Here is a 23,754-nt window from a genome sequence, read left to right as displayed (position 1 = left end):
CTGGTGTGGTTACAGCACAAGCAGCTGAGGCCATTCCTGTCATCTGCTTATTCTGTCTGTCTGTCTGTCTGACACACACACACCCCTCTGTTTAGGCTGTCTCAGGGCATAAATCACACTGTACTTTTAACAGCTCCGCTGTTTCTGACAAGAAGTTGGTTTAGATTTAGAAAGCAGAATTAGGAAGCTATGCAGGGATACAGTGGGCCATTTCTTCATCGGGATTATCTGATAGGGGTATTCTGAGGACAGTTGGGGATTATCTTCCAAAAATGATACAGTACTGCTACTGCCTTAATTATAAATTTTGCTAGGAGTTATCCTCATGCATTCTGGCAAAATAGCAGATTTTTCTCCCTACCACTTCTTCAAAAGAATGAAATAAGAAAGATGCAGAACACGTTGGGCATGAGCCCATTTTCTGGGTGACTGTTTAGAGGGAGTAGGATTCTGTTAAGTCCCTTTCTTCCTATGTAAGGCACAATGCAAACACTGAACAGACTTCCGCGGGGGATAGGTGAAGGGGAGCCTGCTAAGCACTGAGGGCCTGAGCAGCTGTGTAGCCTGGTGGAACTGTTCTTCTGGGAGTGTGCAGGCCCAGAACCAGCTGCCCATGTGATCAGGAGAGTGAGAACTGACTGACCACAGTGCTGCTATACACTTGAGAAATGGGACCTCCAGAGGGAAAGTCTCTTGAACACATAAGCAGTGTGCCCAGCACCTTTAGGTGCAAGGAACCTGTGTACCTCTCCCACAAAGAAGCCAGATGCTGTGACCACAATTTAACTTCCCTTCCATTTTGATTCCGGCATTATGATTTGGTGTTATTGGACCCAGAGGGATATGTTTAGGGGAGATAATGAAGACCAGAGTTCATCCTTTTCAACATCTCAATTTATAGGCTCTTCCCTTTTTGCTTCCCCCCAGCATGACCTCATTTTTGTAGCCCTAGCTGGCTTCAAACCTCTGGGGACCCTTTTGCCTATTAGGATTACAAGTAAGTGTTACCACTCTCGGTTCAGTCTAGTTTTTCCCCAGGTAAAGTGTCACACCAGCAGCAACTGATGACCACAGCGGTACGATCTCAGATGTCCTCAGCAGTACATAACAGAGGTACAGGACCACTCTTGACAACACAGTGGTAGCTGGGATGGCCAGAGGTGGGGCACACAAAGACTGAGAAGACTGAGTCTTTGGTTGTCCCACTCCAGACAAGGATCTCTTGTAGCCCAGACTGGCCTTGAACTCAGTATGTAGCCAAGGTTGACTTTTAAGTCCTAACCTTTCTGCCTCCACTTCCCAAATGCTGGCGTTAGAGGCATACAACATGCCCAGCAGGATTGCCCTTTTAAAGCCCGTGTTCTGTCAATGTAAAGCATACAGCAGCAGGGATGAGATAAACTGGAAAGTTCCTTGAGAACTCTTGCAAGGATTTTGCTGCCCGGTAAAGGGTGTAATGCATGCATTTGCTTTAAGTTCTGAAACATCTTAGGACCCCTGTAGCTCAATATTTTGAAGACTAAAAAAGCAGCTGTTACCTTTGATCTCTCCAGGTCTCTGCTAGGCTCTCTTAAGTATAGACAGACATGGTAGTGATAAAAGGAGGTAGCCCCTGTTGCATTCTGGATCACTTTGTTCTGACAGCCTAAGACGTGTGTTCTAGAACTCAAGCCAACACAAAACTCTGAAACAGGACAGGACCTTTGTGCCCCTTGAACCTCGGGCTTGTACTACAGCTTCCTTCTGACACAGAGTTTCCTCTCAAAGGCATCTGAGCTGGACCTGTGCACTCCTATCAGTGTTAATGACCTCAGAACATGTAAGGCAACCAAAGCTTTTCCTTCTCGCTCAAGCTTCCTGCACAGGACTGAAAAGAGCAGCATTTGGATTGCGCCTGGTGCGGGACCCACAGAAGCCAGAGACACAGGATCAGACAAACCCATGTTACTAGAGCTGGTTTCAGATGGATTCTCCTACCATTCCGTCCCCTCCCCGCTTCAAGGCCGTATGTGTTGGTAAGTTGGGTTTGGCTTGGCAGTGGATACCCCATGCTCCCCTACTGAGAGGAGCAGAAATCACAGACATACTGTACTAGTCTCACGGCATCTTTGGCTTTGAAACCACATATGACACATCACGCTAGCATGAATGCAGTCAACTGGAGTGTTCAAGGTTTTAACAAAAACACTGAATATTGAGTTAGTTTGAAATGCAATTTACCCAGGAATAAATCTGATAAGGTCATTTTGATAATTAAAATATGAAAAAGATAACATGTATAAGAGAACAATGATGTTCATATTCTTGAAATAAAGACAAAAGTAATGACATTTGGTTCATTTTCACAAATTGCACATGGGTAAAATCATACAGTACTGCAGACAGCTACAGACAAGCAATTTGGTCAAAGAATTTGCTTCTTTGTTTCACTGTGAATTAAAAAGCTGTATGAAATGCATAGCTTTGATTAAAACTATAAATACAGTTTCCCTCTCAGTAAAACTCCAAATTTAGAATGCTGGCAAAAGGCAGTGCTGTCGAGGTTTGTAATGCACATGGAAATGCTATTCTATTTTGGCTTCCAGAAGGAGCCCTAGAAACTCCTATGCACCAATGCATTGACAAACGGTCACTTCAGTTTACCGTAAATGATTCTAAACGTCACCTAGGTACTTCAAAATTAGTTAGCGCTCTCTCCCTTCTAGAAGCTAAGGCAGCAGATGCATGAAACACCTCAGCTAGACTTCCGACTAGCTTAGCAGTTCATCTGCGCTCCCCAGGCCACAAGGACTGCAATCTACATCCCTCACCTTACACCCACTGGGACGTTCAGGATCACTCCTGCCTATGTAAGACAGCCCAACAAGGGAGAGGACATCATCACTGCGTACTGTTCCCGGCAGCAATCTCAAGTCTAAATGCTCCCACACTGTGGGGTCTTCAAACCCACCTTCCTGAAAACAAACTTCATTCACTGCCGTTCCGTTCTCTCTGCAGAAAGCATGCTTTGTTGGCGATGAAGCCACTGCTGTGCTGCTCAGTTTTCATCCCCGCTAGGTTAACTTTCATTTCAATCATCTCGGCCTTCATGGACTTTGCTTATTGTGTTTCTCTAGTTCTCACTAAACACAAGTGCAAACAAAGGCAAAGACGGAAGCAATCATTTCAAAACACAAGAGCTCACACTAAAGACACACAGGAGCATCAATACTAAAACATGAGTTTTCTCCTGTCTTTATTCTGGGGAGGAGGAGTCTTCCTCCTCATCTTCCTCATCTTCCTCGTTGAATGAACAGGGGGTCTCGCCACGGGACTCGGAGCAGTGAGAGGCCGCACTGCTGGACTGGTGACTGTCTGGGGCGGGGAACTGCCCGGTTGCTAAGGCCACTTCAGCATCCAAGCACAAGCCTTGGCTTACACTAGTAAGTTGAAACACACAGGTTCATTAATGCAGGGCGGACATGTCTTTTCTTTTTTCACAGACAGGAATAGAAACAGGAAGGAGGTGCCAGTGGGGGGATCTACAAACCTAACCCACGTGCTGCAGCAGCACCTCCCTAGCTCGCCACAGCAGAGGCAGCTCTCTGTGGCTTGCTTTTCTCACCTTGAAAACAATACATACCTTGACTGGGGCATGGTGGCATTAGTGGTCAGGTCTAGATTTGAAACTGATTGAGTAGAGTTCAAAAGGAGTCCCTGATTTAACCAAGAAGGTCCTGTAGAGATATCTGTAAGATAAAACAAACACCAAAAAAAAAAAAAAAAAAAAAAAAAAGAAAATGTGGGTTCTGAACTCTGTGGCTGCTCTGCTGTGGTCTGAAGTAAGCATGGGTTATGTCTTGGTATAGCTGGACAGTTCTCTTGCCCTGTGAAGAACCTGGTGTTCTTCATCATTTTGGGGGGTGGGGTGGGGGCACAAATAAATTCTTGAACAAGAATGGAAAGAATACAGGAAGGCAGACTTCAGGGAGAAAGAATTCCAAGTCAAACTATCACTGACTCCTTTTAGTTGAAGGGTTTTTTTCTCAAGACTTAGCTTATTATTTTTAAATCACGTATATGTGTGTTTGTGAAAGCCTAAGTGGGAGTACATGTACACGAGGTGCCCACGGAGGAAAGAAATGCTGGGCTGCCCTGCCGCAGAGCTGTGAGCTGCCCAACAGGAACTGAACTCATGTCTTCCGCAAGGGCAGTGTGCACTCTTAACTACTGGGCCGTCCTTTAGCCTTTGTTTTTCTTTATGGAAGACCTGACAAGGTAGCCTACTGGGTATAGTAAGCATGTGGTCAGAATGTGGACTATCTTGCACATCTGGTGTCCTTACCATGAAAGACTATGACTGTGATATTAACAGCCAAAGCCAGGATTGGACAGACACAATAATCAGGAATGCCTTAGAACACACAGCTTATGATCAGGCCCCCACTCTTGTCACCCTTCCCCCAACCTCACATTGTGTGCATGGATGGTGTGTGCATACATGTGTGCAGATGCGTTGCAGAGATAGGGTCTCTCGATAAGACTCAGGGCTTGCTGGTCAGGGTAGGCCAGTAGGCCAGCAAGTCCCAGGGATCCTCCCAGCTGTGTCCCTTGGATTGGGTATACTCCTAGCAGCATGCCTGGCTTTTCCCACAGGGGCTGGAGACTGACTACAGTTGGTCTCGTGCTTACACAGCAAGCACGCCACCAGCTGCACCAGCTCCCCAGCCCATGGCACTGCCTTTTTAGGTCTACTCGGGTGAACTCACTACAGTTGCTCATCAGTGATCTATGGTTTGTCCTGACTAGGTTCGCCTCCACCCCCACCTCGGGTGTCATTTGCTTTACAATTCAAAATAGTCTGATTTTAAAAGGTGTGCTTTGAGCCGGGTGGTGGTGGCGCACGCCTTTAGTCCCAGCACTCGGGAGGCAGAGCCAGGCGGATCTCTGTGAGTTCGAGGCCAGCCTGGGCTACCAAGTGAGTCCCAGGAAAGGCGCAAAGCTACACAGAGAAACCCTGTCTCGAAAAAAACCAAAAAAAAAAAAAAAAAAAAAAAAAAAAAAGGTGTGCTTTGAATGTGGTAATTTTTATAATGCAGTAATTTTTTAAAGTTTATTTTATGTGTATGGGTATTTTGCCTGCATGCATATCTGTGTACCAGTTTCATGCCTAGTTCCCACAGAGGCCAAAAGAAGGCATTAGATTTGTTGGAACTCAAGTTACAGATGGTTGTAAGGTACCATGTGGGTGCTGGGAACTGAACCTGGGTCCTCTGGAAGAGCGGCCCATGCTCTTAACTGCTGAGCCATCTCTCCAGGTCTGCAATCATGGTTTGAGTAAAGGTGAGACAGACATGAGGCGTTTCAGCTCGCAGGAGACCACAAGGGCATGTCCTGGCATCTCCTTTTCCCTGCATATGCCATGCTTCTCCCCTCACAGCAGACCCGTTCCTACTGCACTGGTCCTTGCAGGATGCCCCTGTCTAGAATGTTAGCTCAGAGAAAACTGTAACCTGAATGTCTAGGGACCTCAGAATTAATGAATGAACCTATATAGCTTCTTTCAACACTGACTTTTCTTTTTCAGTTTTTCGAGACAGGGTTTTCCCATTAACAGCCCCACTTGTCCTAGAACTCATTCTGTAGACCAGGCTGGTCTTGAACTCACAGAGATCCACCTGCCTCTGCCTCCCAAGGGCTGGGATTAAAGGTGTGTGTGTCACCACGTCCGGCCAACAGTGACTTTAATAGGCAGTAAAAGCTTTAGAAACAGTATTAAAAAAGATCTCACATCACTGGGTGCTGTGGGATGTCTTTCTGTATACTGTGAATATGTGTGGCTCCCATGGGATAATATATAAAGCTGCTTTGGCCTATGGCAAGAAAGCTTACAGCCAGGCAGGAAATCCAAGAAGATATACAGAGGGAAGGAGGGTAGAGTTGGGAGAGATGGGAACCAGCCACGCCCAAGGAGCAACAAATGAACGCAGACCGGTAATGCCACGGCCATATGGCAACATATAGATTAATAGAAATGGGTTGAGTTGTAAGAGCTAGCTAGCAAGAACCTTGAGCAATACAGTTTGTAATTGATATAAGCCTCTGAGCAATTATTTTATAAGCAGCTGCAGGACCACAGGTAAGAGAGATTTGTCTGGACCTTGGGGCCGGGCAGGACTGGAGAAACTTCCATCTACAACTGGGCGTGGTGGTACCCACCTTTAATCCCAGCACTTGGGAGGTATAGGAGGCAGATCTCTTAGTTTGAGGGTACCCTGGTCTACAAAGCCAGGGTTACAAAGAGAAAACCTATCTTGGGGTGGGAGTGGGGCCTCACATTATAAGGTAAACCCCAATGCATACTCAGAAAATAGAGTTTGTTTAAATAAGCTTTTATTGTACTTTTTTTTTTTTTTTTTGGTTTTTCGAGACAGGGTTTCTCTGTGTAGCTTTGCGCCTTTCCTGGGACTCACTTGGTAGCCCAGGCTGGCCTCGAACTCACAGAGATCCGCCTGGCTCTGCCTCCTGAGTGCTGGGATTAAAGGCGTGCGCCACCACCGCCCAGCTTATTGTACTTTTAAATGTACACTCCCTTTCACTATTTTTATTTCTGTTGACCTGTGTGTGGCTGTCCATGCAGGAGTGAGGTCAGAGGACAACTTCAGCAGTTGGCTCTCTCCTTCCAACATGTAGGTCCTGGAGAACAAACTCGGGTCTCCAGGCTTGGCAGCAGACATTGCCACCAAACCATCCTGGCAGCCCTTGAGCTTTTGTGTGTGCGTGTGTCTGTGTGAGTGTGGGTATGTGCGTGCCATGGCATGCTTGTGGAAGTCAGTGGACTCTGGGAGTTGGTGCTGCCTTCCAGCTGGCTGAGGCAGGGTCTTTGGTTTCTGTTGCTGCACGGCATGCTCGCAGCTGCTCTGTGAACCTCTGGCCAATCTGTCTCTACTTCCTCATCCCCCTGCGGGAATCCCGAGATAAAGATGCACACTATCACATTCGGCTTTTTGCGTGTGTTTCGAGGGTGACCCTCAGGTCCAGCAGTGCTCCTGCCCCCTCAGACATCTCCCCACCCCCTTTACTGTATTATTTTTGTAATTATTGTGCAAAAACCATGGACCTGTATGTACTAAGAATTCTGTGTAGCCACCGAGAGACTGTTCCCGTATACTAAATGACTACATTAACTTTAGATTGGCCTCCTGAGCCTTTTTCTTCACAAGCTAAGGCAGCTGTGAGGAAAAAAAAAAAGACTTCAATTCTAAGAAGAATAGCAGATTGTGAATACATTTAATAAGAACAAGTCTGAACAAGATGAAATTCAGAGCTGGAATCCTGTGCTGAATATGAATTGGTATACAGAACTGTGGAAACTCTCTGCTGGGTCACAGCTATTCAGTTGTGAGCATTACAGACTGTATCTCTTCTCTACAATGGGTCTGAAAAGGCCACATTTCTTTCACATTATTACAGGCTCTGCACAGTGGTTCTCACACTCTTGTCCAAAGGCCATTCCCTCCCTTTCACACTAAAGGCACATGTCCCTTTGAACTGACAGGAAAATCTGTAGCCCAGTCTGCAAACGAGGTCATGAAGAGATCAAACCAGAGCCTGCTAATCGCCCTGAACCTTTCTATTGGGAATAAGTGAAAAAAACTTCTGGTGATTTATTGAGTAAGCCCTTTATCCAGACACTGCTGGACTTCCAGTCCAATGAGGCTAATGAAACAGCAAGATGCGTGCCAGAGACCATGGAGCAAAGGGAGCAGGAGCAGTGCATGGGGGAGGGGGGGAGTCAGTGAGGAGGAGCAAAGGGAGCAGGAGCAGTGCATGGGGGGATCAGTGAGGAGGAGCAAAGGGAGCAGGAGCAGTGCATGGGGGGGTCAGTGAGGAGGAGCAAAGGGAGCAGGAGCAGTGCATGGGGGGGGGAGTCAGTGAGGAGGAGCAAAGGGAGCAGGAGCAGTGCATGGGGGGATCAGTGAGGAGGAGCAAAGGGAGCAGGAGCAGTGCATGGGGGGGATCAGTGAGGAGGAGCAAAGGGAGCAGGAGCAGTGCATGGGGGGGGAGTCAGTGAGGAGGAGCAAAGGGAGCAGGAGCAGTGCATGGGGGGATCAGTGAGGAGGAGCAAAGGGAGCAGGAGCAGTGCATGGGGGGGGATCAGTGAGGAGGAGCAAAGGGAGCAGGGGCAGTGCATGGGGGGGATCAGTGAGGAGGAGCAAAGGGAGCAGGAGCAGTGCATGGGGGGGATCAGTGAGGAGGAGCAAAGGGAGCAGGGGCAGTGCATGGGGGGGGATCAGTGAGGAGGAGCAAAGGGAGCAGGAGCAGTGCATGGGGGGATCAGTGAGGAGGAGCAAAGGGAGCAGGAGCAGTGCATGGGGGGATCAGTGAGGAGGAGCAAAGGGAGCAGGGGCAGTGCATGGGGGGGATCAGTGAGGAGGAGCAAAGGGAGCAGGAGCAGTGCATGGGGGGGATCAGTGAGGAGGAGCAAAGGGAGCAGGGGCAGTGCATGGGGGGGGATCAGTGAGGAGGAGCAAAGGGAGCAGGAGCAGTGCATGGGGGGATCAGTGAGGAGGAGCAAAGGGAGCAGGAGCAGTGCATGGGGGGGGGATCAGTGAGGTGTAAACTGCCTTGGTCACGGTGTTTTATCACAGCAACAGAAAATTAAGACGTTTCTGCTCCGTGAATTCCCATCTACTGAATAGATAAACACAGCATTCTATTAAAGTGAGGTGTGGTATGTGTTTTATGATATTTTGTTTGTGTTCTGACAAATAAAGCTTGTTTGGAGATCAGAGAAGCAGAGCAGCCAGCCACCAGACCGAATGGGGAGATCCTGTCTCCACCTCCTGAGTGCTGGGATTAAAGGTGTGAGCACCACTAACTGGCTGTTTCTCTTTAGGTTGATTCAATCTCCTATAGCCCAGGGTGGCCTTAACTCCTGATCTTCCTGCTTCCTTCCAAGTGCTGGGATTAAAGGTGTGTGCCACCACTGCCTGGCCTCAATGCTTAACTAGTGGCTAGCTTTGCCCTCTGATCTCCAGGTGAGCTTTATTTATCAGAGCACAAACAAAAATCATAAAACAGGTACATCTATTTTTTTTTTTAACTACTCTAAGGTCTCCTAAGAGAATTACAAACAAAACCCAAAACCAAACTTCTATCAACCTTTCATTTAAAAGCTTTATAAGACTCTACTTAAACACTCAGAATTACAGAGAAAATACATCATTGTAGATGAGTCAGCCATGTTTTTGTATAATATATATTGTACAGATGTTAAGTTTGTAATCCTCTAAAAATCACCGATTTCTGAAAAAACAAAAGTCACAAGTTTATTATATAAAGTATCAGAGAACTCCCCCCAGTGAAGCTAGGACCGATTCTGGGAGAATGTTTACCAAGCGAGTCTGACACGCCATCAGGAGTGTGTCCGCATCTCCAGCATACCTGTGATATAGCCTTCCAAAGCTTTCGGAACCAGTGACTTGGCAATTTTCAGGTTTTCCAGAGAGCATCTGCCTAACTCCAGACCAAAGGACATTCCCATCCGCTTCAGTACTTCTATGTCATCATGGATCTCAAAGGTGTTATCAAAATTAAAAAGGTATTCAAATCTGCAAAATAAGGCAAGGACGGGGAGGGCAAGTGAGCCAGCTCCGCAGGTGAGTGCCCGAGGCCAACCCTGACGACTTGAGTTTAGTTCCCCAGATCTCAATCTCAATCTCTCTCTCTCTCTCTCTCTCTCTCTCTCTCTCTCTCTCTCTCTCTCTCTCTCTCTCTCTCTCTCTCATACACACACACACACACCCCTAAATACATAAATTTAATAATTATTTTTAAAAAAGAAATAAAGGAGGCCAGGTGGTGGTAGTGCATGCTTTTAATCCCAGCATCCAGGAGACAGAGGCAGGCAGATCTCTGTGTTCAAGTCCAGCCTTGTCTACAAGAGCAAGTTCCAGGACAAGTCAGGGCTACATAGAGAAACCCTGTCTCAACAAAACAAAACAACCCAAAAAGCAAACAAAAATGAAGGAAAAGAAAGGAAGTATGGGGTTTGGTGCCACAGAGGAGCTATGAAAGACCTTACAACCTGTGCTTCGCTTCTTTAATTTACTTATTGTGGTCTTCAGTAGATTGGCTTGTTAGCCTTAAGGAAATAGAGTGAATGCTCAATTAGTTTCCCTGAGTCAACAGCTAGCCACACATACTCAAGTCAATCCTAAAAGCTTTCTCTTTTGTTTGGAGATGAGGTTGTGCCACACTGCACAGTTTGGTCTGAACTCTTGGACTCAGGAATCCTTTTAGATAGTTGGGACTTCAGGCACTTGAACTGAGCATACTTGAATTAAATGGAAGACAATTTTAACAAGGTGAACCCAGCCAAACTCCTGTCTTGTGGAGCTAAGAATAATATCTTAAGCAAATGTCACAGAGCTCAGTATGGTGGTTCATGCCTGTAATGCCATTACTTGGAAGGTTACAGCAGGATGATTCCTATGAGTTTAAAGCCATCTTTAAGGTTACACAAGTTTTAGTCCAGCCTAGTCTATGGAGTGAGAATCTATCACAAATAAAAGAACCACATATAAAGTACATAGCACCTATCACAATGTTCTTGAAAAGTAGTCAGTTTAGATGTCTAGCTACACAGCACACCCAGAAGCAAAGAAAGGGCCAGCAAGAAGCAACCTAAGCTTGACCCCAGCAAATACTCTGTGGAAGGGCAGAACTTAGTCCTTCTAGCCAGGCTTGAGGCCTCCATGCACAGTTCTGGACTGTTTGTTCTAGTGCAGGTTCTGAATAATAGTGGGTTTTAACTTGTAGAAATGTGTAATGTTGAGACTTACAGTACATCTTAAACCAAGGCAAAACTTATACTTACAGCAAGAAGCTGAAGTCTGAGTCTGAATAAAGTATATTAACAAGCTTACAATTAACTGGAAGTGGGTACTTGCCAGAGGGATGATTCCAGGCATTTTTACATGCAGATGGCTTTATAAAGTTAATTTCATTGTGGGAAAGCCTCCTGGCTAATTAAGGGTAAGATTGCTTCACCAAAGTAACTGACAGACAAGATTACGGACCTACCTCAAATAACAAGTGTGTACAAGCTGCTCCATGAAGGGATGCCAGGCAAGGCATGAGTCAGTGACCACCCAAGGCACAGAACCAAAACAGATCAGCCTGGGTGAACAGTGTCCATAAACTGCTAAGGTCAATGGTTCCAAATTTTCCTGACATTTTTTAATTCCTCAAATTTTATTTATTTAGGCAGGTCTCTCTTATGCAGTTCTCCTAGCTGGCCAATGCTGGCCAACTCATAGCAACCCTTCTGCTCAACTTCCAAGTACTGGGTTTACAGGTTAGGTACTACATGTTCAGTTGTGGAAGCCCTTTAACCTAAGAAGAGAATGTTACAGTCCCTCATAAAAAGAAGAGACTAAATGTAAGAGTAATTACAGTATGACATTTACAGGTCACTTCCGAAGATGTTAATCACTTTGAAGACGTCTTATGGTATGTTGATAGTCCTCTTAGACACAAGTTTCTATGTTATGATAATTGATAGTCCTCTTAGACATAGGTTTCTGTAGAGTCTATGGATGTGAATAACTCTGTCATGTAACATTTTATTGGACTAGATATTGTGTAAATGTATCCATAGTTTTTATAAATTGGCAAAATAAATAACTAATCTTAGTTTTTTAGTTCTTGAATTCTTACACATTATTTTAGTGAGTGTGTACTATGGAACATGTGTGGAGGCCAGTGAAGTTTTTAGAGTTGGTTGTCTCCTTCTACCGGTGTGGGTTTGAGGATCAGAATCAGGTCATCAGGTTTGGCAGCAGGTACTTTTATCACTGAGCCATTTTGCAGGCCCTAACTTTTATTTCTGTGGAGGAAGGAATGAGATCTCAGAGAGGCTAAGAAATGTAAAGAGTGAAAACTGCCTGTGCCTAAGAACAGCAACTAGCACTTATAAAATGCTGTAACAAAGGAGATCTTTAAAAAGCATTATCTCATTCATCCTGGCAAGGCTGTAAACAGAGCTCCATGGAGCAGGCAGGTAAAGGAGCTCGAATCCGAATCCACAGCTGGAAGCCTTGTTCTCTATGCACCTCTAACTTCCTCATGAAAGGAGCTTAAGCTACAACGAATGCCCTACTTTGAAAAGTGCCACTTCTTATTTGCTAAAGTGAATTGTGTCACTTTTCTTTAAACTGTTTAAAAGATTTACGTGTCACATGTGTGGTGGCCAGATGAGGACATTTGGTGTCCTCCTCTATCACTCTCCAATTTTTTTGAGACAGGTTCTCTCACTGAACCTGACGCTCACTGTTGGAGCTAGGCTGGCTGAGCACGCCCTAGTGAACTCCCCGCACTGTTATCATTACCCTGTGTCCCCCCCTCCCCCCCACCCAGCTAGGGTTACAGGGAAGCATGGCCCACCCAGGGTGACGTGGGCGGGGGATCCAAACTCAGGACTCTGCTTTTACAGCAAGCACCTTCCTCACTGCCATCTCCCCAGTCTTCTCCCCAGGATTTTAGGGTTCATTTGTTCATTAATTCACTTATTCATTCAAAGCAGCGGGTGTTATAGCAGACACCCTTTGACCTCAGCATGTGGGAGGTGCTGGAGGAAGATGAAATCAATGCCATCTTTGGCTACATGGCAAGTTAGAGGACAGCCTGGACCAAGAGACCCCTTCTCAAACAAAAACCCAAATAAATAACAAACAGAAGCATACTTAAGTGCGATATAAGAAATGAGACACTGCTTTCATGTCACATACTGGTCTGACATATTTTCATAATAAACTGAAACAGTGACTCACCAATGAACCAACTTCTTCCTGGGCCCTCAGTGATGGTCTCACTTACTGCAGTTCCTCGCTCAGTGACTACACAGTGTCACACACGACAGCTTGGGCCCAGGTACCACCACACACATCACAGGCAAGCTTGACGTGGGGTAAGGGACTGTGAATGGTACATGATGGCGCTCATTCTTGCTGAAAACAGCACCCATGTCTGAGGACACACACCCCATGGACGCCAGTCTTACAGGGCTGTGGACAGTGGAAGAGTGTTGAGGGAAGGCAGCCCTGTCCCCTCCCCTAGTTCCCTACTCACTTGTCACTGGAGATGCTGCAGTCTATGACTGTTTTCCTGCTTGTATTAATGATTATAAATGGCAGCTGAATGGTGGAGTTCAGAGCTGGAGGGCCCTGGTTTTGTTGTTCGTTTTGTCGATTTCTCTGTACCAGGTTTTTAAAAGCAATTTGCTGTAATGTTCAATAAACAAAAGGTGGTCGTTTAATATAAAAAAAGTGACTTGGAATGTAAATGAATTACCCTAACACATTTTAAATATCTATTTCAAAATTAGAGTATTTAAACAGGCAGCCCATCTATACTAGCAAATAAAAATGTTAAACATGATAAAAAATTACAGTGATTAAGGTCAATAAACACATTTCAAGAGTAAAACACATATTTTTTTTCCAAGACACGGTTTCTCTGTGTAGACCAGGCTGGCCTCGAACTCAGAGATCCACCTGCCTCTGCCTCCCAAGTGCTGGGACTAAAGGCGTGCGCTACCACATCTGGCAAAACACATCTATTTTGATGATGTCTAACTAAGGTAAATATTGGGGCCTCTGGTTTCCATTTCAAAGAGAAACAGGCTCTCAGAGATACAGGAGAGGCCAGCAGCACAGGCAACAGCTCTCTTTAGAGTGACCCCAAGTAAGTTTAGGCTCAACTCACCTCACACAACATCCTCAGAGGTCAGGGGAAATACACCTCACTTTTTCTATCTAGTCCAGAGATACACAGTTCCTTGAAATTACAGACCTATTCTCATGATGACATCTGGGACACACAACAGGAAACAGACAGAAGTAGCACTGCCCTGCTGTTTGCAGAAAGGTGGGTTCCCAGCCCTTGCAGACGTTCTGAATCCCTGCCACAGTGCTTTCTAAGGTTTGCATTGCTCAGAACCTTCCCTCAGAGTACCTCTGGAATCCCCAACTTGACACTTCCTGAGAGGAAACTGAGGCTCAGTACAAAGAATAAAATATATTAAGATCTGAACTTTATCACTGCTCATTATAATTACTACTCAAAAGAAAAAGAAAGTGACCTTAATATTAATCAGGCAGGACGGCTAGTTTAAAAAAAAATTAGGCTGCCTCTCTTTTATCTGCTCATGAAACAATGGTTTTCAAAACTCCCAAATTCACCTTACTTAAAAAATAAATCTTAGTAACCTATGTTCAGAATTGTTTCACTTCAGGTTTGGGACCTTACTAAAATCTGATTTACAAAATTATCTTAAAATGGCTGGTTTCTGTCTCCTTAGAAAATAAACATTGTCTCATAAAATTAATTATTCAGAAGGAACACCAATTTACTCTAGTATTAACTGTCCAATATCCAATGTCAACTACTATCAAAACTACTACTATCACTACGATTATTAAACTTAAGTTTTATTTCTTTGTTATTTTCTGTTCCCCAAAAACCAAAGTAGGGGGCTGGAAAAATGGCTCAATGGTTAAGAGCATTGGTTGCTTTTCCAGAGGACCAGGGTTCAGTTCCCAGCACCAACATGGCAGCTCACAACGGTCTGTAACTCCAGTCCCAGAGGATTAAGCGCCCTCACACAGATGTACACGCAGGCAAAACACCAATGCACATGAAATAAATAAATACAAAAACAAAAACAAAAACAAAACAAAAGTAGTTTACATGCATTCCTCAACTGGATGTAAACATCCAGAGAAAATGTGCTGAAATTGGAAGTGAGAAAAAGCATGAAGTGGTCAAATATATCTACATAACTTCTCTTCCCTTCTAGAACACAGCTTAGATTGATTGTCATAAGTGACTGACTGACAGATCGACTTATAGGTAAGTGTCCAGGCTGATCTCTAACTTGCTGTGTAGCTAAGGATCATCTTCAATTCCTGATCCTTCTGCCTCTACCTCCCAAGTGCTGGGAGTATAGACCTGCCATCATGTCCTGTGAGAACACAGCTTTTTAGACTGTGGGTTGAGATCCCATATGAAATTATGTAAATAAATGTATGAGTTACAAAAAAAGTTGGCAACAGTAAAAGGTTTCTGTATTATAATGACAAAAAGTTAATTCAAAGTCTACCGCCCCATCAACCTATGGCGTTTCAGTGCTCACTTGTGTTGTAGTGCGTAATATAACTGAAGCTTGGATTCACAAAACACAACCTGGCCACTCTGCACTGTTTATGTGCTCACACCATGTAACAGTGAACAATCACTGCCTGGAACAGTTAAGACTACTGTATAACATGAATTGCAGGGTTTTTACTCTACAAAGATTCCTGCTCTTGTAGAAAGTGTAATCAATTATGGAAAACAAAGACTTGTAATATTTTTCTACCATCATTCCTTAGCATATAGATATAAAATTAGTTTATCTTTGGATTAAATTGTGTTAGACTGCTTGATTTTAAAAATGGTTGCTTGAGCTGCACATGATGGTACACATCTTAAATTCCAGCACTTGGGAGGCAGAGGCAGACAGATCTCTGTGAGTTTAAGGCCAGACTTGTCTACACAAGTGAGTTCTAGGACAGGCAGAGGCTGTGTAGAGACCCTGTCTCAAAACAACAACAATAACAAAGTTTTTTGAGATTAATAATCATTAAATTAATTCTGTCTTGAGATTAGGACAGAATTTTAATAATTTTTGTTATGTCCTAAACATACTTCTACTGTGTATGATGTAATTATACCAAGTGACATTCTCAACACTGACAATTATAAAATCAAAATAACAACTCTGGAAGATGTCGAAAATACTTTCTGACCTACAGTATCAAATATTTGGCCAAACTTTAACTCCTTAAAAACTTTTAAATTTATTACTCTTATTGTATGTGTGTGAAGATCCTAGGGCAACTTCGGGGAGTTGGTTCTCTCCTTCCACCTACTGTGGTATTCTAGGGACAGACCTTAGTCCAGCAGATTTACATTCACAGAGTCCCTACCTACTAACTATCGTGCTAGCCTCAACTGTTATGTAAAAATAAAAGAGCCACATTCATCATGAGATTGTAAATCTACTTCTGTCTTTAATAAATGGTAAAATTATTTTCTAACACAGAATTATCTTGAAATAAATTTATTTATGGTTGATTTGTATACCTATATACTCATGTCATATCAGATTCCTAAGACTAAAAGGAGTCATTCAGTGGAAAGAACTGAACTAGACCACATTATCTTGGGAGATGTTCTGACACTGTACTGATCTTTGTGGCCCTCATGCTGTGGGAAAGTGTAATATATGGAGGAGTATAAACAGTGATAAGTTAGAGTCCCTATATACTTACAACTCACATTTTTTTTTTTGGGGGGGGGGTTTTCGAGACAGGGTTTCTCTGTGTAGCTTTGTGCCTTTCCTGGGACTCACTTGGTAGCCCAGGCTGGCCTCGAACTCACAGAAATCCACCTGCCTCTGCCTCCCGAGTGCTGGGATTAAAGGTGTGCGCCACCACCGCCCGGCTACAACTCACTTTTTAACAGCATTAAAATTGTCCTAGACGATGAAAGCAGTTACAACATACTGTTATTGTAGTCTTGTTTGTTTTTACAGTGCTGGAGATTGAACCAAAGGCCTTGTTCTCACCAGACAAGCACTTTGCCACTGAGTTACATTCCTAACCAATACTGTTATTTTAATAGTAAAAATAAGTCACCTCCTATGTACTGGGGACTGATTTCCTTATTTGTTGCCCTTTTATTGATTCCCTTTGGCTTTTTGTTCTTTTCAGACTCAGTATCATCGGTTCCAGAGGCTGAACAGCTTTATTAAGTGTGTTCCTTATGGAAAAGGCTTAAAGGCAGGAAAGGACAAGTATATACATAAAAGTAAGGCACGAGTTATCTATAGGTATAATGTAGTCAAACTACTTATCTCAATTGTCAGCTTGATGGGAATCACCTGAGAGATGGACTTCTGGGCATGCCTGTGTGGGACTGTCTCGATAATATTAAGTGAGATGGTGCTCTAGCTACTTTCTGTTGCTGTGAGAAAAGACTCTGACCAAAAGCAGCTCAGGGAAGGAAAGGGTTTATTTCAAGTTACAGTCTCTCACTCTGTGAGCTTAACAGAAACTTGAAGCAGAAACCATGGAGGGACACTTGCTGGCTCGCTTGCAGATCCACACTTAGTTTTCTTATACAGTCCCAGACCACCTGTCCAAGGAATGGTGCCATCCACAGTGGGCTGGACTCTCCTACATCAATTCACAATCATGAGAATCCCTAACAGACATGCCCAGATGCCATCTGATCTGGGAAATCCTTTGAGATTCCTTTCGTAGAAGACTGTAGGCTGTGTCAGGTTGATAGTTAAATCTAACTAGGGCATGTGAGAAAAGTAACTAGCATACAACGATAAAAGGGAGGTGGTGGCACGTAGGTAATAGTCAACCTGTGTCATATGAACAGTGAGTTGTGACATCCTAGGAAAAGTCAAACCAGCTTAGCCACACAAACAAAATCAATGTACAGGGACATCTTCTATAATTTATTTTCTATGACTATTTTGTAAATCTCATTTGATAAAAGGAATAAAAATGAACCATTAAGAGGAACTAAGTTGTATGACTACAGAAAATCTGCAGTTCCTGTTTTCAGTAATAACTTGAGTTTCATTTACAGTTTGGAGTCACCTGGTTCTAGAAACGCTACCAGGCTGCCCTCTTCTATAAATGTTTGGCCTGAGAGAAAGAAGATGAAGAAAAAAATTAGGACTTACAAATTATAGCCATGTTTATGGTATAAAGATAAGCAAAGGAGCCGGGCAGTGGTGGCGCATGCCTTTAATCCCAGCACTTGGAGGCAGAGGCAGGTGGATCTCTGAGTTTGAGGCTAGTCTGGGCTACATAGTGAGTTCCAGGACAATTCTTTAAGAGAGGGAAAATGAGCTAATGTTCCCTCCTATGGTCAACTTTCTTTCATCTTCAAGGCTACCTGAATTGTCATCTAGGTCCTGCTCCTTAGACAGCCTCTGTGGTTGGTTCCGCACCTCTGCAATCAGGAGACCCCCTACCTAGCCCTATAACCCCATCACTTGAGTCCTCACTCCTTCAAAACCCATATATCCCTGGCTGAGCATGGAGGCACGCACCTTTAATCCTAGCATTCAGGAGGCGGATCTCTGTGAGTTCAAGGCTAGACTGGTCTACAAAGCGAGTTCCAGGACAGCCAGGGCTATTACACAGAGAAACTGTCTCAAAAAACCAGCCCAAAACAAAACTCCATATATCCCAACTTGGCTGCCCTGATTCCCCCCAAACCCTGTCCTTCATATCCTAGAGGAACTCAAGAAGTTCACCTCGAGACTCTGGCATGGTTCTCTTGGAAGAGATGAAGGGAGAATTCAGACCCACCTATGTTTAGAGTCTTTTTGTGTTAGCTGAGCTTAAAGAAATTAAAAAGGGAATTAGATAGTTCCATGGAGAGTCTTGATCAGTACATACAGACCTTCCAGCATCGAAACAGCCTTTACAGCATGGCCTGGAGAGATTTCATGCTCACTTGAGATCAGCCCTTGACCTTAGATGAAGAAAGGTAAAGGAACGGGCACTAGCGACTGGTGCTGACGAACATGGCCCAGAGTCAAGACTCACAGGCCCAGGTTCCCAGAGGAGTCCAGGAGCTCCCTCTCAGTGATCCATCTAGACACCCCCATGGTCATTGGAAGAGAAAGCACTCTATCATATTTCTGAGGATTTAAGGAAAGTGGAGATCAAATCTCTCGATTACTATTAGCTGAAGGTCATTCCCAGAGAGAAAGTAAATCTCCTAGTATTTGTCTCCCAAGACTGTTAGAAAACACACTAATGTAACACCAGAGTCCTTGGAGGATGTCCTCCTGAAAGACACAGTCTTCAGCCAATCAGTTCCAAACATCCAGAGAAAATTGCAAAAACTGGTGGCTAAGCCAAATGCGAGCCTGGACCCACCTGTCTAGACCACTACCTGTATTTCAAACAGAACCTGGAAAGGGAGAGGTAAAAGAAAAAAATGACATAATAACCTGCTGGCTGTTAAGAGAGCTACCCAAGGAAGAGCCATCCTGAAGTAGGACATGCTTCCTCTGTGGCCAGCCAGTGTACTTCTGGAGGGAACGTCCCAAGAACAGAACTATAAGAATTATGTCTCACTCTTACCTGAACCCTTTCCCAACTGCCAAGGCAATAACTGGAGAGCAAGACAATAGCTTGAAACCAGCTCCCCACCGAAACATTGACAGGTCCTGGGACTTCCCTCTCCTGGGTCCCTAATACCAGTCCAACTTGAGGAGCCCAGGTAACATTATAAGATGGTGCTCCCTGAACTTCCTAGTGGATACAGAAACCTGACATTTCATGTAACCCTTTTCTCCAGGTCCCTAGTTTCACAAAACAGCCATTTTTTTTCCAGGACAAACTGGGCTAGCTCCCGAGATGTATTCCATAGCCTACTGCCTGTCAATGGGGAGATATTCTTTTCCAACACTCATTCCTCATTTTGCCTTCCCTTTGGGGCAGAAGTATTCTTCCTCAGTATAAGTGGGACTTGTCCTGCTTCTCACAGGGACTCTACGTCTGCCTCTGGTGGAGGACAATGTAGACCTTTTAGTACAGACTAGACGGGAGACTACAGGTCAGGCCATAACTGCTTCACCACCTCCGATACTTCTAAAAGATTCCCCTTAGTGACAAAACAACACGCAGCAAAACTCCTTGACAGTCCAATGTCTAGGTAAGGATGAGCACCCAAAGGGAGCGCTGCACTCCAGGTGGGAACCTGGGAGTTAGGGATGGGGTAAATGTGACAGCTGGACTATCCAAAAGGCTATGCATTCAAGATCCATGAGCGATGGGCGGGGCTGTATTTGTATTCTTCTAGATAGTACCTGATGGTACTACAACCACAAAACACATTGGCTTTAGAAGTAAATAAGCAGAGAAACACCATATGGGCAAGGAAGGTAGTGAAAAAATATGCCAGTTCATTACCTGAAGGAGAAGTTCTTGTAGCTGGGCCCGCTTCTGTTTTATCCGTTCTATCCGCCTCTGCTTCTCTATCTTTAAAACATGTTATAAAAAACAAACAAATCCTTAAATCATTTTTTAAGATTTAATTTTATGAGTGTTTTACCTCCACGTCATGTGTATCTGATGTCTGGTGTCCTTGGAGGCCAGAAGAAGGCACTGGATCCCCTGGAGTTATAGATGGTTCTGAGCTACTATGTGGGTGTCAGGAACCGAAACCTGGTCCCCTGCACGAGCAGCAGCTGCTCTTAGCCACCGAGCCATCTCTCTGGCCCCCAAACAAATCTTTAAAATGAAGGTAGACTTTCATCCATTGTTGTTGTATTCTGAGATAGGGTTTCCCTATGTAGCCCATGCTAGGCTCAGACCCAAGATGCTCTTGCCTCTACCTCTTAAGTGCTGGGTATACTGGCCTATGCCATCACATCCAGCATGCCTTCTTCTTTGACACATCAAGTAAAACACCTTTCTTGTCTGTCCCAACAAATTATTTCCCGTTTGCTCCTTATCTACTCTGGTCTACACTAGGAGCTCCTTTTCATAGTTCTACTAACCATCACACCCTTTGTATTACTTAAGAGTCACATGAACATCTGTGTGACACTGGTGTAAGAATAAAGGCTAAGCCCCTACCCGCCAGTTATGCCCACATCCAAATGGGCTAAGCCACACCCGACTCTTTCGCTAACATGCCTCTCTGATCTCACTGTCACTACTTAACTCAGATCATACCCAATACCTCCTTCTCTGTACCATGTCCCTCCCCTCCTACCAGGTGTTTTTCATTAAAAAAATTTTTTTTTGGAGACATAGTGTATATAACCCAGACATGACAAAATCTTGTGATCCTCTTGCTTCTACCTTCCAAGTGCTGGGATTACAGGTGCACACTGTTGGACCAGGCATTTTAAAAATAGCTTCCCATTGTTTCCATAAGGGTCTACACTGCCTAGCATTCATAAATTTACTGTATCACTTCTCTACAGCCATATATAATGACCACACTCAGCTATAAGCATAATTTCATGTGCTGTCTTGGTCTATGTAATCCCCTGCTCACCCTTAAACATTTGGCAAACTTTTGTTCCTCTGTCCAAACTGAATTCCATGATCATTTCCTTGGTAAAAATCGACTCTATCCCTCCTCCCGAGAGAATCTTTTTGTCATGGGTGCTCCTTCTCTCTCCCTTCTCCTATCTCATTCCTAGATAGAACCTAGGGCTTCATTCATACTTGGCAAGAGCTCTACGTCTGAATTCTATCTTGAGCTCAGATTAAATCCTATTTTTGACAACTCTTCCATTTTTCATCTCCTATATCAGAGCAACAGTTTAGTTTCTTGGGGTCTTTATTTTAGTGTTAAACTTTGTCTTGTTCTGTGGTTAAGGACATGGTAATGTCAGTAGATTTTAGCTTATAAGTTAATGTAATTATAATGATGTTCAAATTCTCCTCAGGAAGAAGAAAAAGAGAAAGGGAGACATTTCTAGTGTAGCACATAAAAGCACTATTCTGTAGCCTTTGATGAATGTGGTTTGTTTTTTTTTCTGTCATTCACAAGAACAATAATTGTAATTTAAAAAAAAAATTTCTAGGTGGGGGTGGAGTGCAAAAGTACGGAGTAAAATCTGAAACCAACTGTAAGTATCTCCAAGAGCAACTGTTAACCTTAGGCCATATTCATGGTCTTAAGAGTAAAATTACAACAAACCAATTCATTTCTGAATTGTGTCAGAAACAACACTTGTTTAGAGTAATTTTTCTATGGTGCTTTAAGTTAACCAAGCTAAAAATACTTTTTAACATTGTTCCAAAATCAGTGAAGGCCACACACAAAATGTCACCCTGTCACTTACTGACGGCAGAGTCAAGGTAAGTTTAACTTCCATAGTTATAGTTAGGATATTGGATAAGCACCCCAGGAAAACAAACCACCAGCTTGAGCTATTGTTTGGAAGCATACAGATTTACTTCGCATCAAAATTAATCAGGTAAACTTAATCTATTAGATGACCTGCCCAAAATTTCTTGGCGGGTACTTAGAAGTAAATTAGAATGAAATAAAGATCTTTTCTAAGAAACAAAAATGAAATCCATTCATTTAACTTTGCAGCTGCTGTTGTTGTTGTTTGTGTTCGGCTATTTGTTGTTGGCCTGTGTTGAGACAGGGTATAGACTCAGGCTAACCCTCAACAACTATGTAGTGGAGATGACCCTGACCCTTGATCCTTCTCCTACTTCCAAGTGCTGGGATTACAGGTGTGCACCATCATCACCTTCACGCCCAGACCATTCACTGACATTCTGTTACTCAGTTTCATGATTTATAAAACAAATTGCAAATTGTATCTCCAAAACTCTTCCAATTCAAAATTCTCCACAGAATCTTAAAATAATGATAGCAAACATGAATAACCAGGAATAGTTTAGTATTACATGATTATATTTCCAAATGAAAGTCCTGCATGTCAAAAAACAGACAAAAACCTACTGTCCAACAGTGCTCCCTACTTACCTCCAGGTTTTGACATTCCTGAGCAGAATTGGTAGGCAAGCCAATCCACTTGATTTCTTTTTTTTCCTTTGAAATTATGTTCATTGCCATTAGCACATTTAAAGCATCATAAACTCTTCGTCTAATGTTCTTCTGATCATAAGCCTGCTAAAAATATTTTTATTAAGTGATAAAATTTTTTTTTTTTTTTGAGACAGGGTTTCTCTGTGTAGTTTTGGTGCCTGTCCTGGATCTCACTCCGTAGACCAGGCTGGCCTTGAACTCACGGAGATTTTAAGGGTTATTTATCTTTCACATGCTGTTGGTGTCGATAACAATATCTCCCAACTGCTGAAAAAATTCTATGTCCAGTGAAAACATCTTTAAAATTCAATTAAACATTTTTATTTATTTATGTTTACATTTTTACTTGTATGTGTGTTGGAAGGCACAAATTCTTGCCATAGTGTCTGTCCATGTGAAGTTCAGAGAGTCAAACGAATCCTGTGACTGACTCAGGTCATCAGGCTTGGTGGCACAGTGCCTCTGATGGCTGAGCTATCTTACCAGCTCGAGGACACTATTATTTATCTGTTTGTTTATTTCCTAGGTGGTTCTGAGGACTGAACACCAGGCCTCGTGTGCTGAGCAAGTGCTCTCCCTGGGTTTCCCTATTTCCACCTCTGAAGACACTTTAATACAAAGTAACCCCAGAAAAAAATATACTACCACCAAATTGACACAGAAAAATACTAAGGGACTTCAGGTGGGAGAAAGATTAGTAAAATTAGTAAAATGGAAACCGGGGAGATGTAGAAAATAAAAACATATGGGTAAATCTCAGCTATATAAAAACAGTTATCTTATAGAACCCAGAATATGTAAAAATTAATATCCATGACAAATGTATATAGAGAGGTAAGTAAGTTCGAGGCCAGCCTAGGCTACCAAGTGAGTTCCAGGAAAAGGCGCAAAGCTACACAGAGAAACCCTGTCTCGAAAAACCAAGAGTAAAAGTGCCTGCATTATTAGGAAGAATTTTATACTTTAAAACAATCAAGGGCTAGGGAGACAGCAGTGTGGGCCAAGTGTTTGCTGTGAAAGCATGAAAACCTAAGTCTGGATGATCCCCATCACCCATGTGCAGCAGGCATACATCTGTACCCCGAGTACAAGGGCAGCGAAGAC

At 43.6% G+C, this 23,754-nt stretch overlaps 1 protein-coding gene across 10 annotated transcripts in view; it reads right to left on the bottom strand.

Annotated features, from left to right (window-relative positions):
• Nucleotides 1–2,199: 2,199 nt before the first annotated feature.
• Nucleotides 2,200–23,754, bottom strand: part of Tfdp2 (transcription factor Dp-2) — a 122,398-nt gene continuing 100,843 nt past the window's right edge. For 7 of the 10 annotated variants that reach the window (XM_059268388.1, XM_059268386.1, XM_059268392.1 and 4 more), the window contains 6 exons: nucleotides 22,588–22,734; nucleotides 20,037–20,105; nucleotides 13,114–13,265; nucleotides 9,427–9,593; nucleotides 3,623–3,728; nucleotides 2,200–3,419 (listed from right to left, as the gene is read on the bottom strand). In XM_059268388.1, the coding sequence (XP_059124371.1) occupies nucleotides 3,236–3,419; nucleotides 3,623–3,728; nucleotides 9,427–9,593; nucleotides 13,114–13,265; nucleotides 20,037–20,105; nucleotides 22,588–22,734 (825 nt within the window). In that variant the 3' untranslated portion in view covers nucleotides 2,200–3,235. The remainder of the gene's footprint in view (nucleotides 3,420–3,622; nucleotides 3,729–9,426; nucleotides 9,594–13,113; nucleotides 13,266–20,036; nucleotides 20,106–22,587; nucleotides 22,735–23,754) is intronic. The other 3 variants (XM_059268389.1, XM_059268387.1, XM_059268391.1) reach the window with 2 other exon arrangements.

This window comes from Peromyscus eremicus, chromosome 7 (genome assembly GCF_949786415.1).
Source record: "Peromyscus eremicus chromosome 7, PerEre_H2_v1, whole genome shotgun sequence".
NCBI lineage: Eukaryota > Metazoa > Chordata > Mammalia > Rodentia > Cricetidae > Peromyscus > Peromyscus eremicus.
Note: the sequence above shows the minus strand (reverse complement) of the source record. Positions and strands in the feature narration are given on the sequence as shown.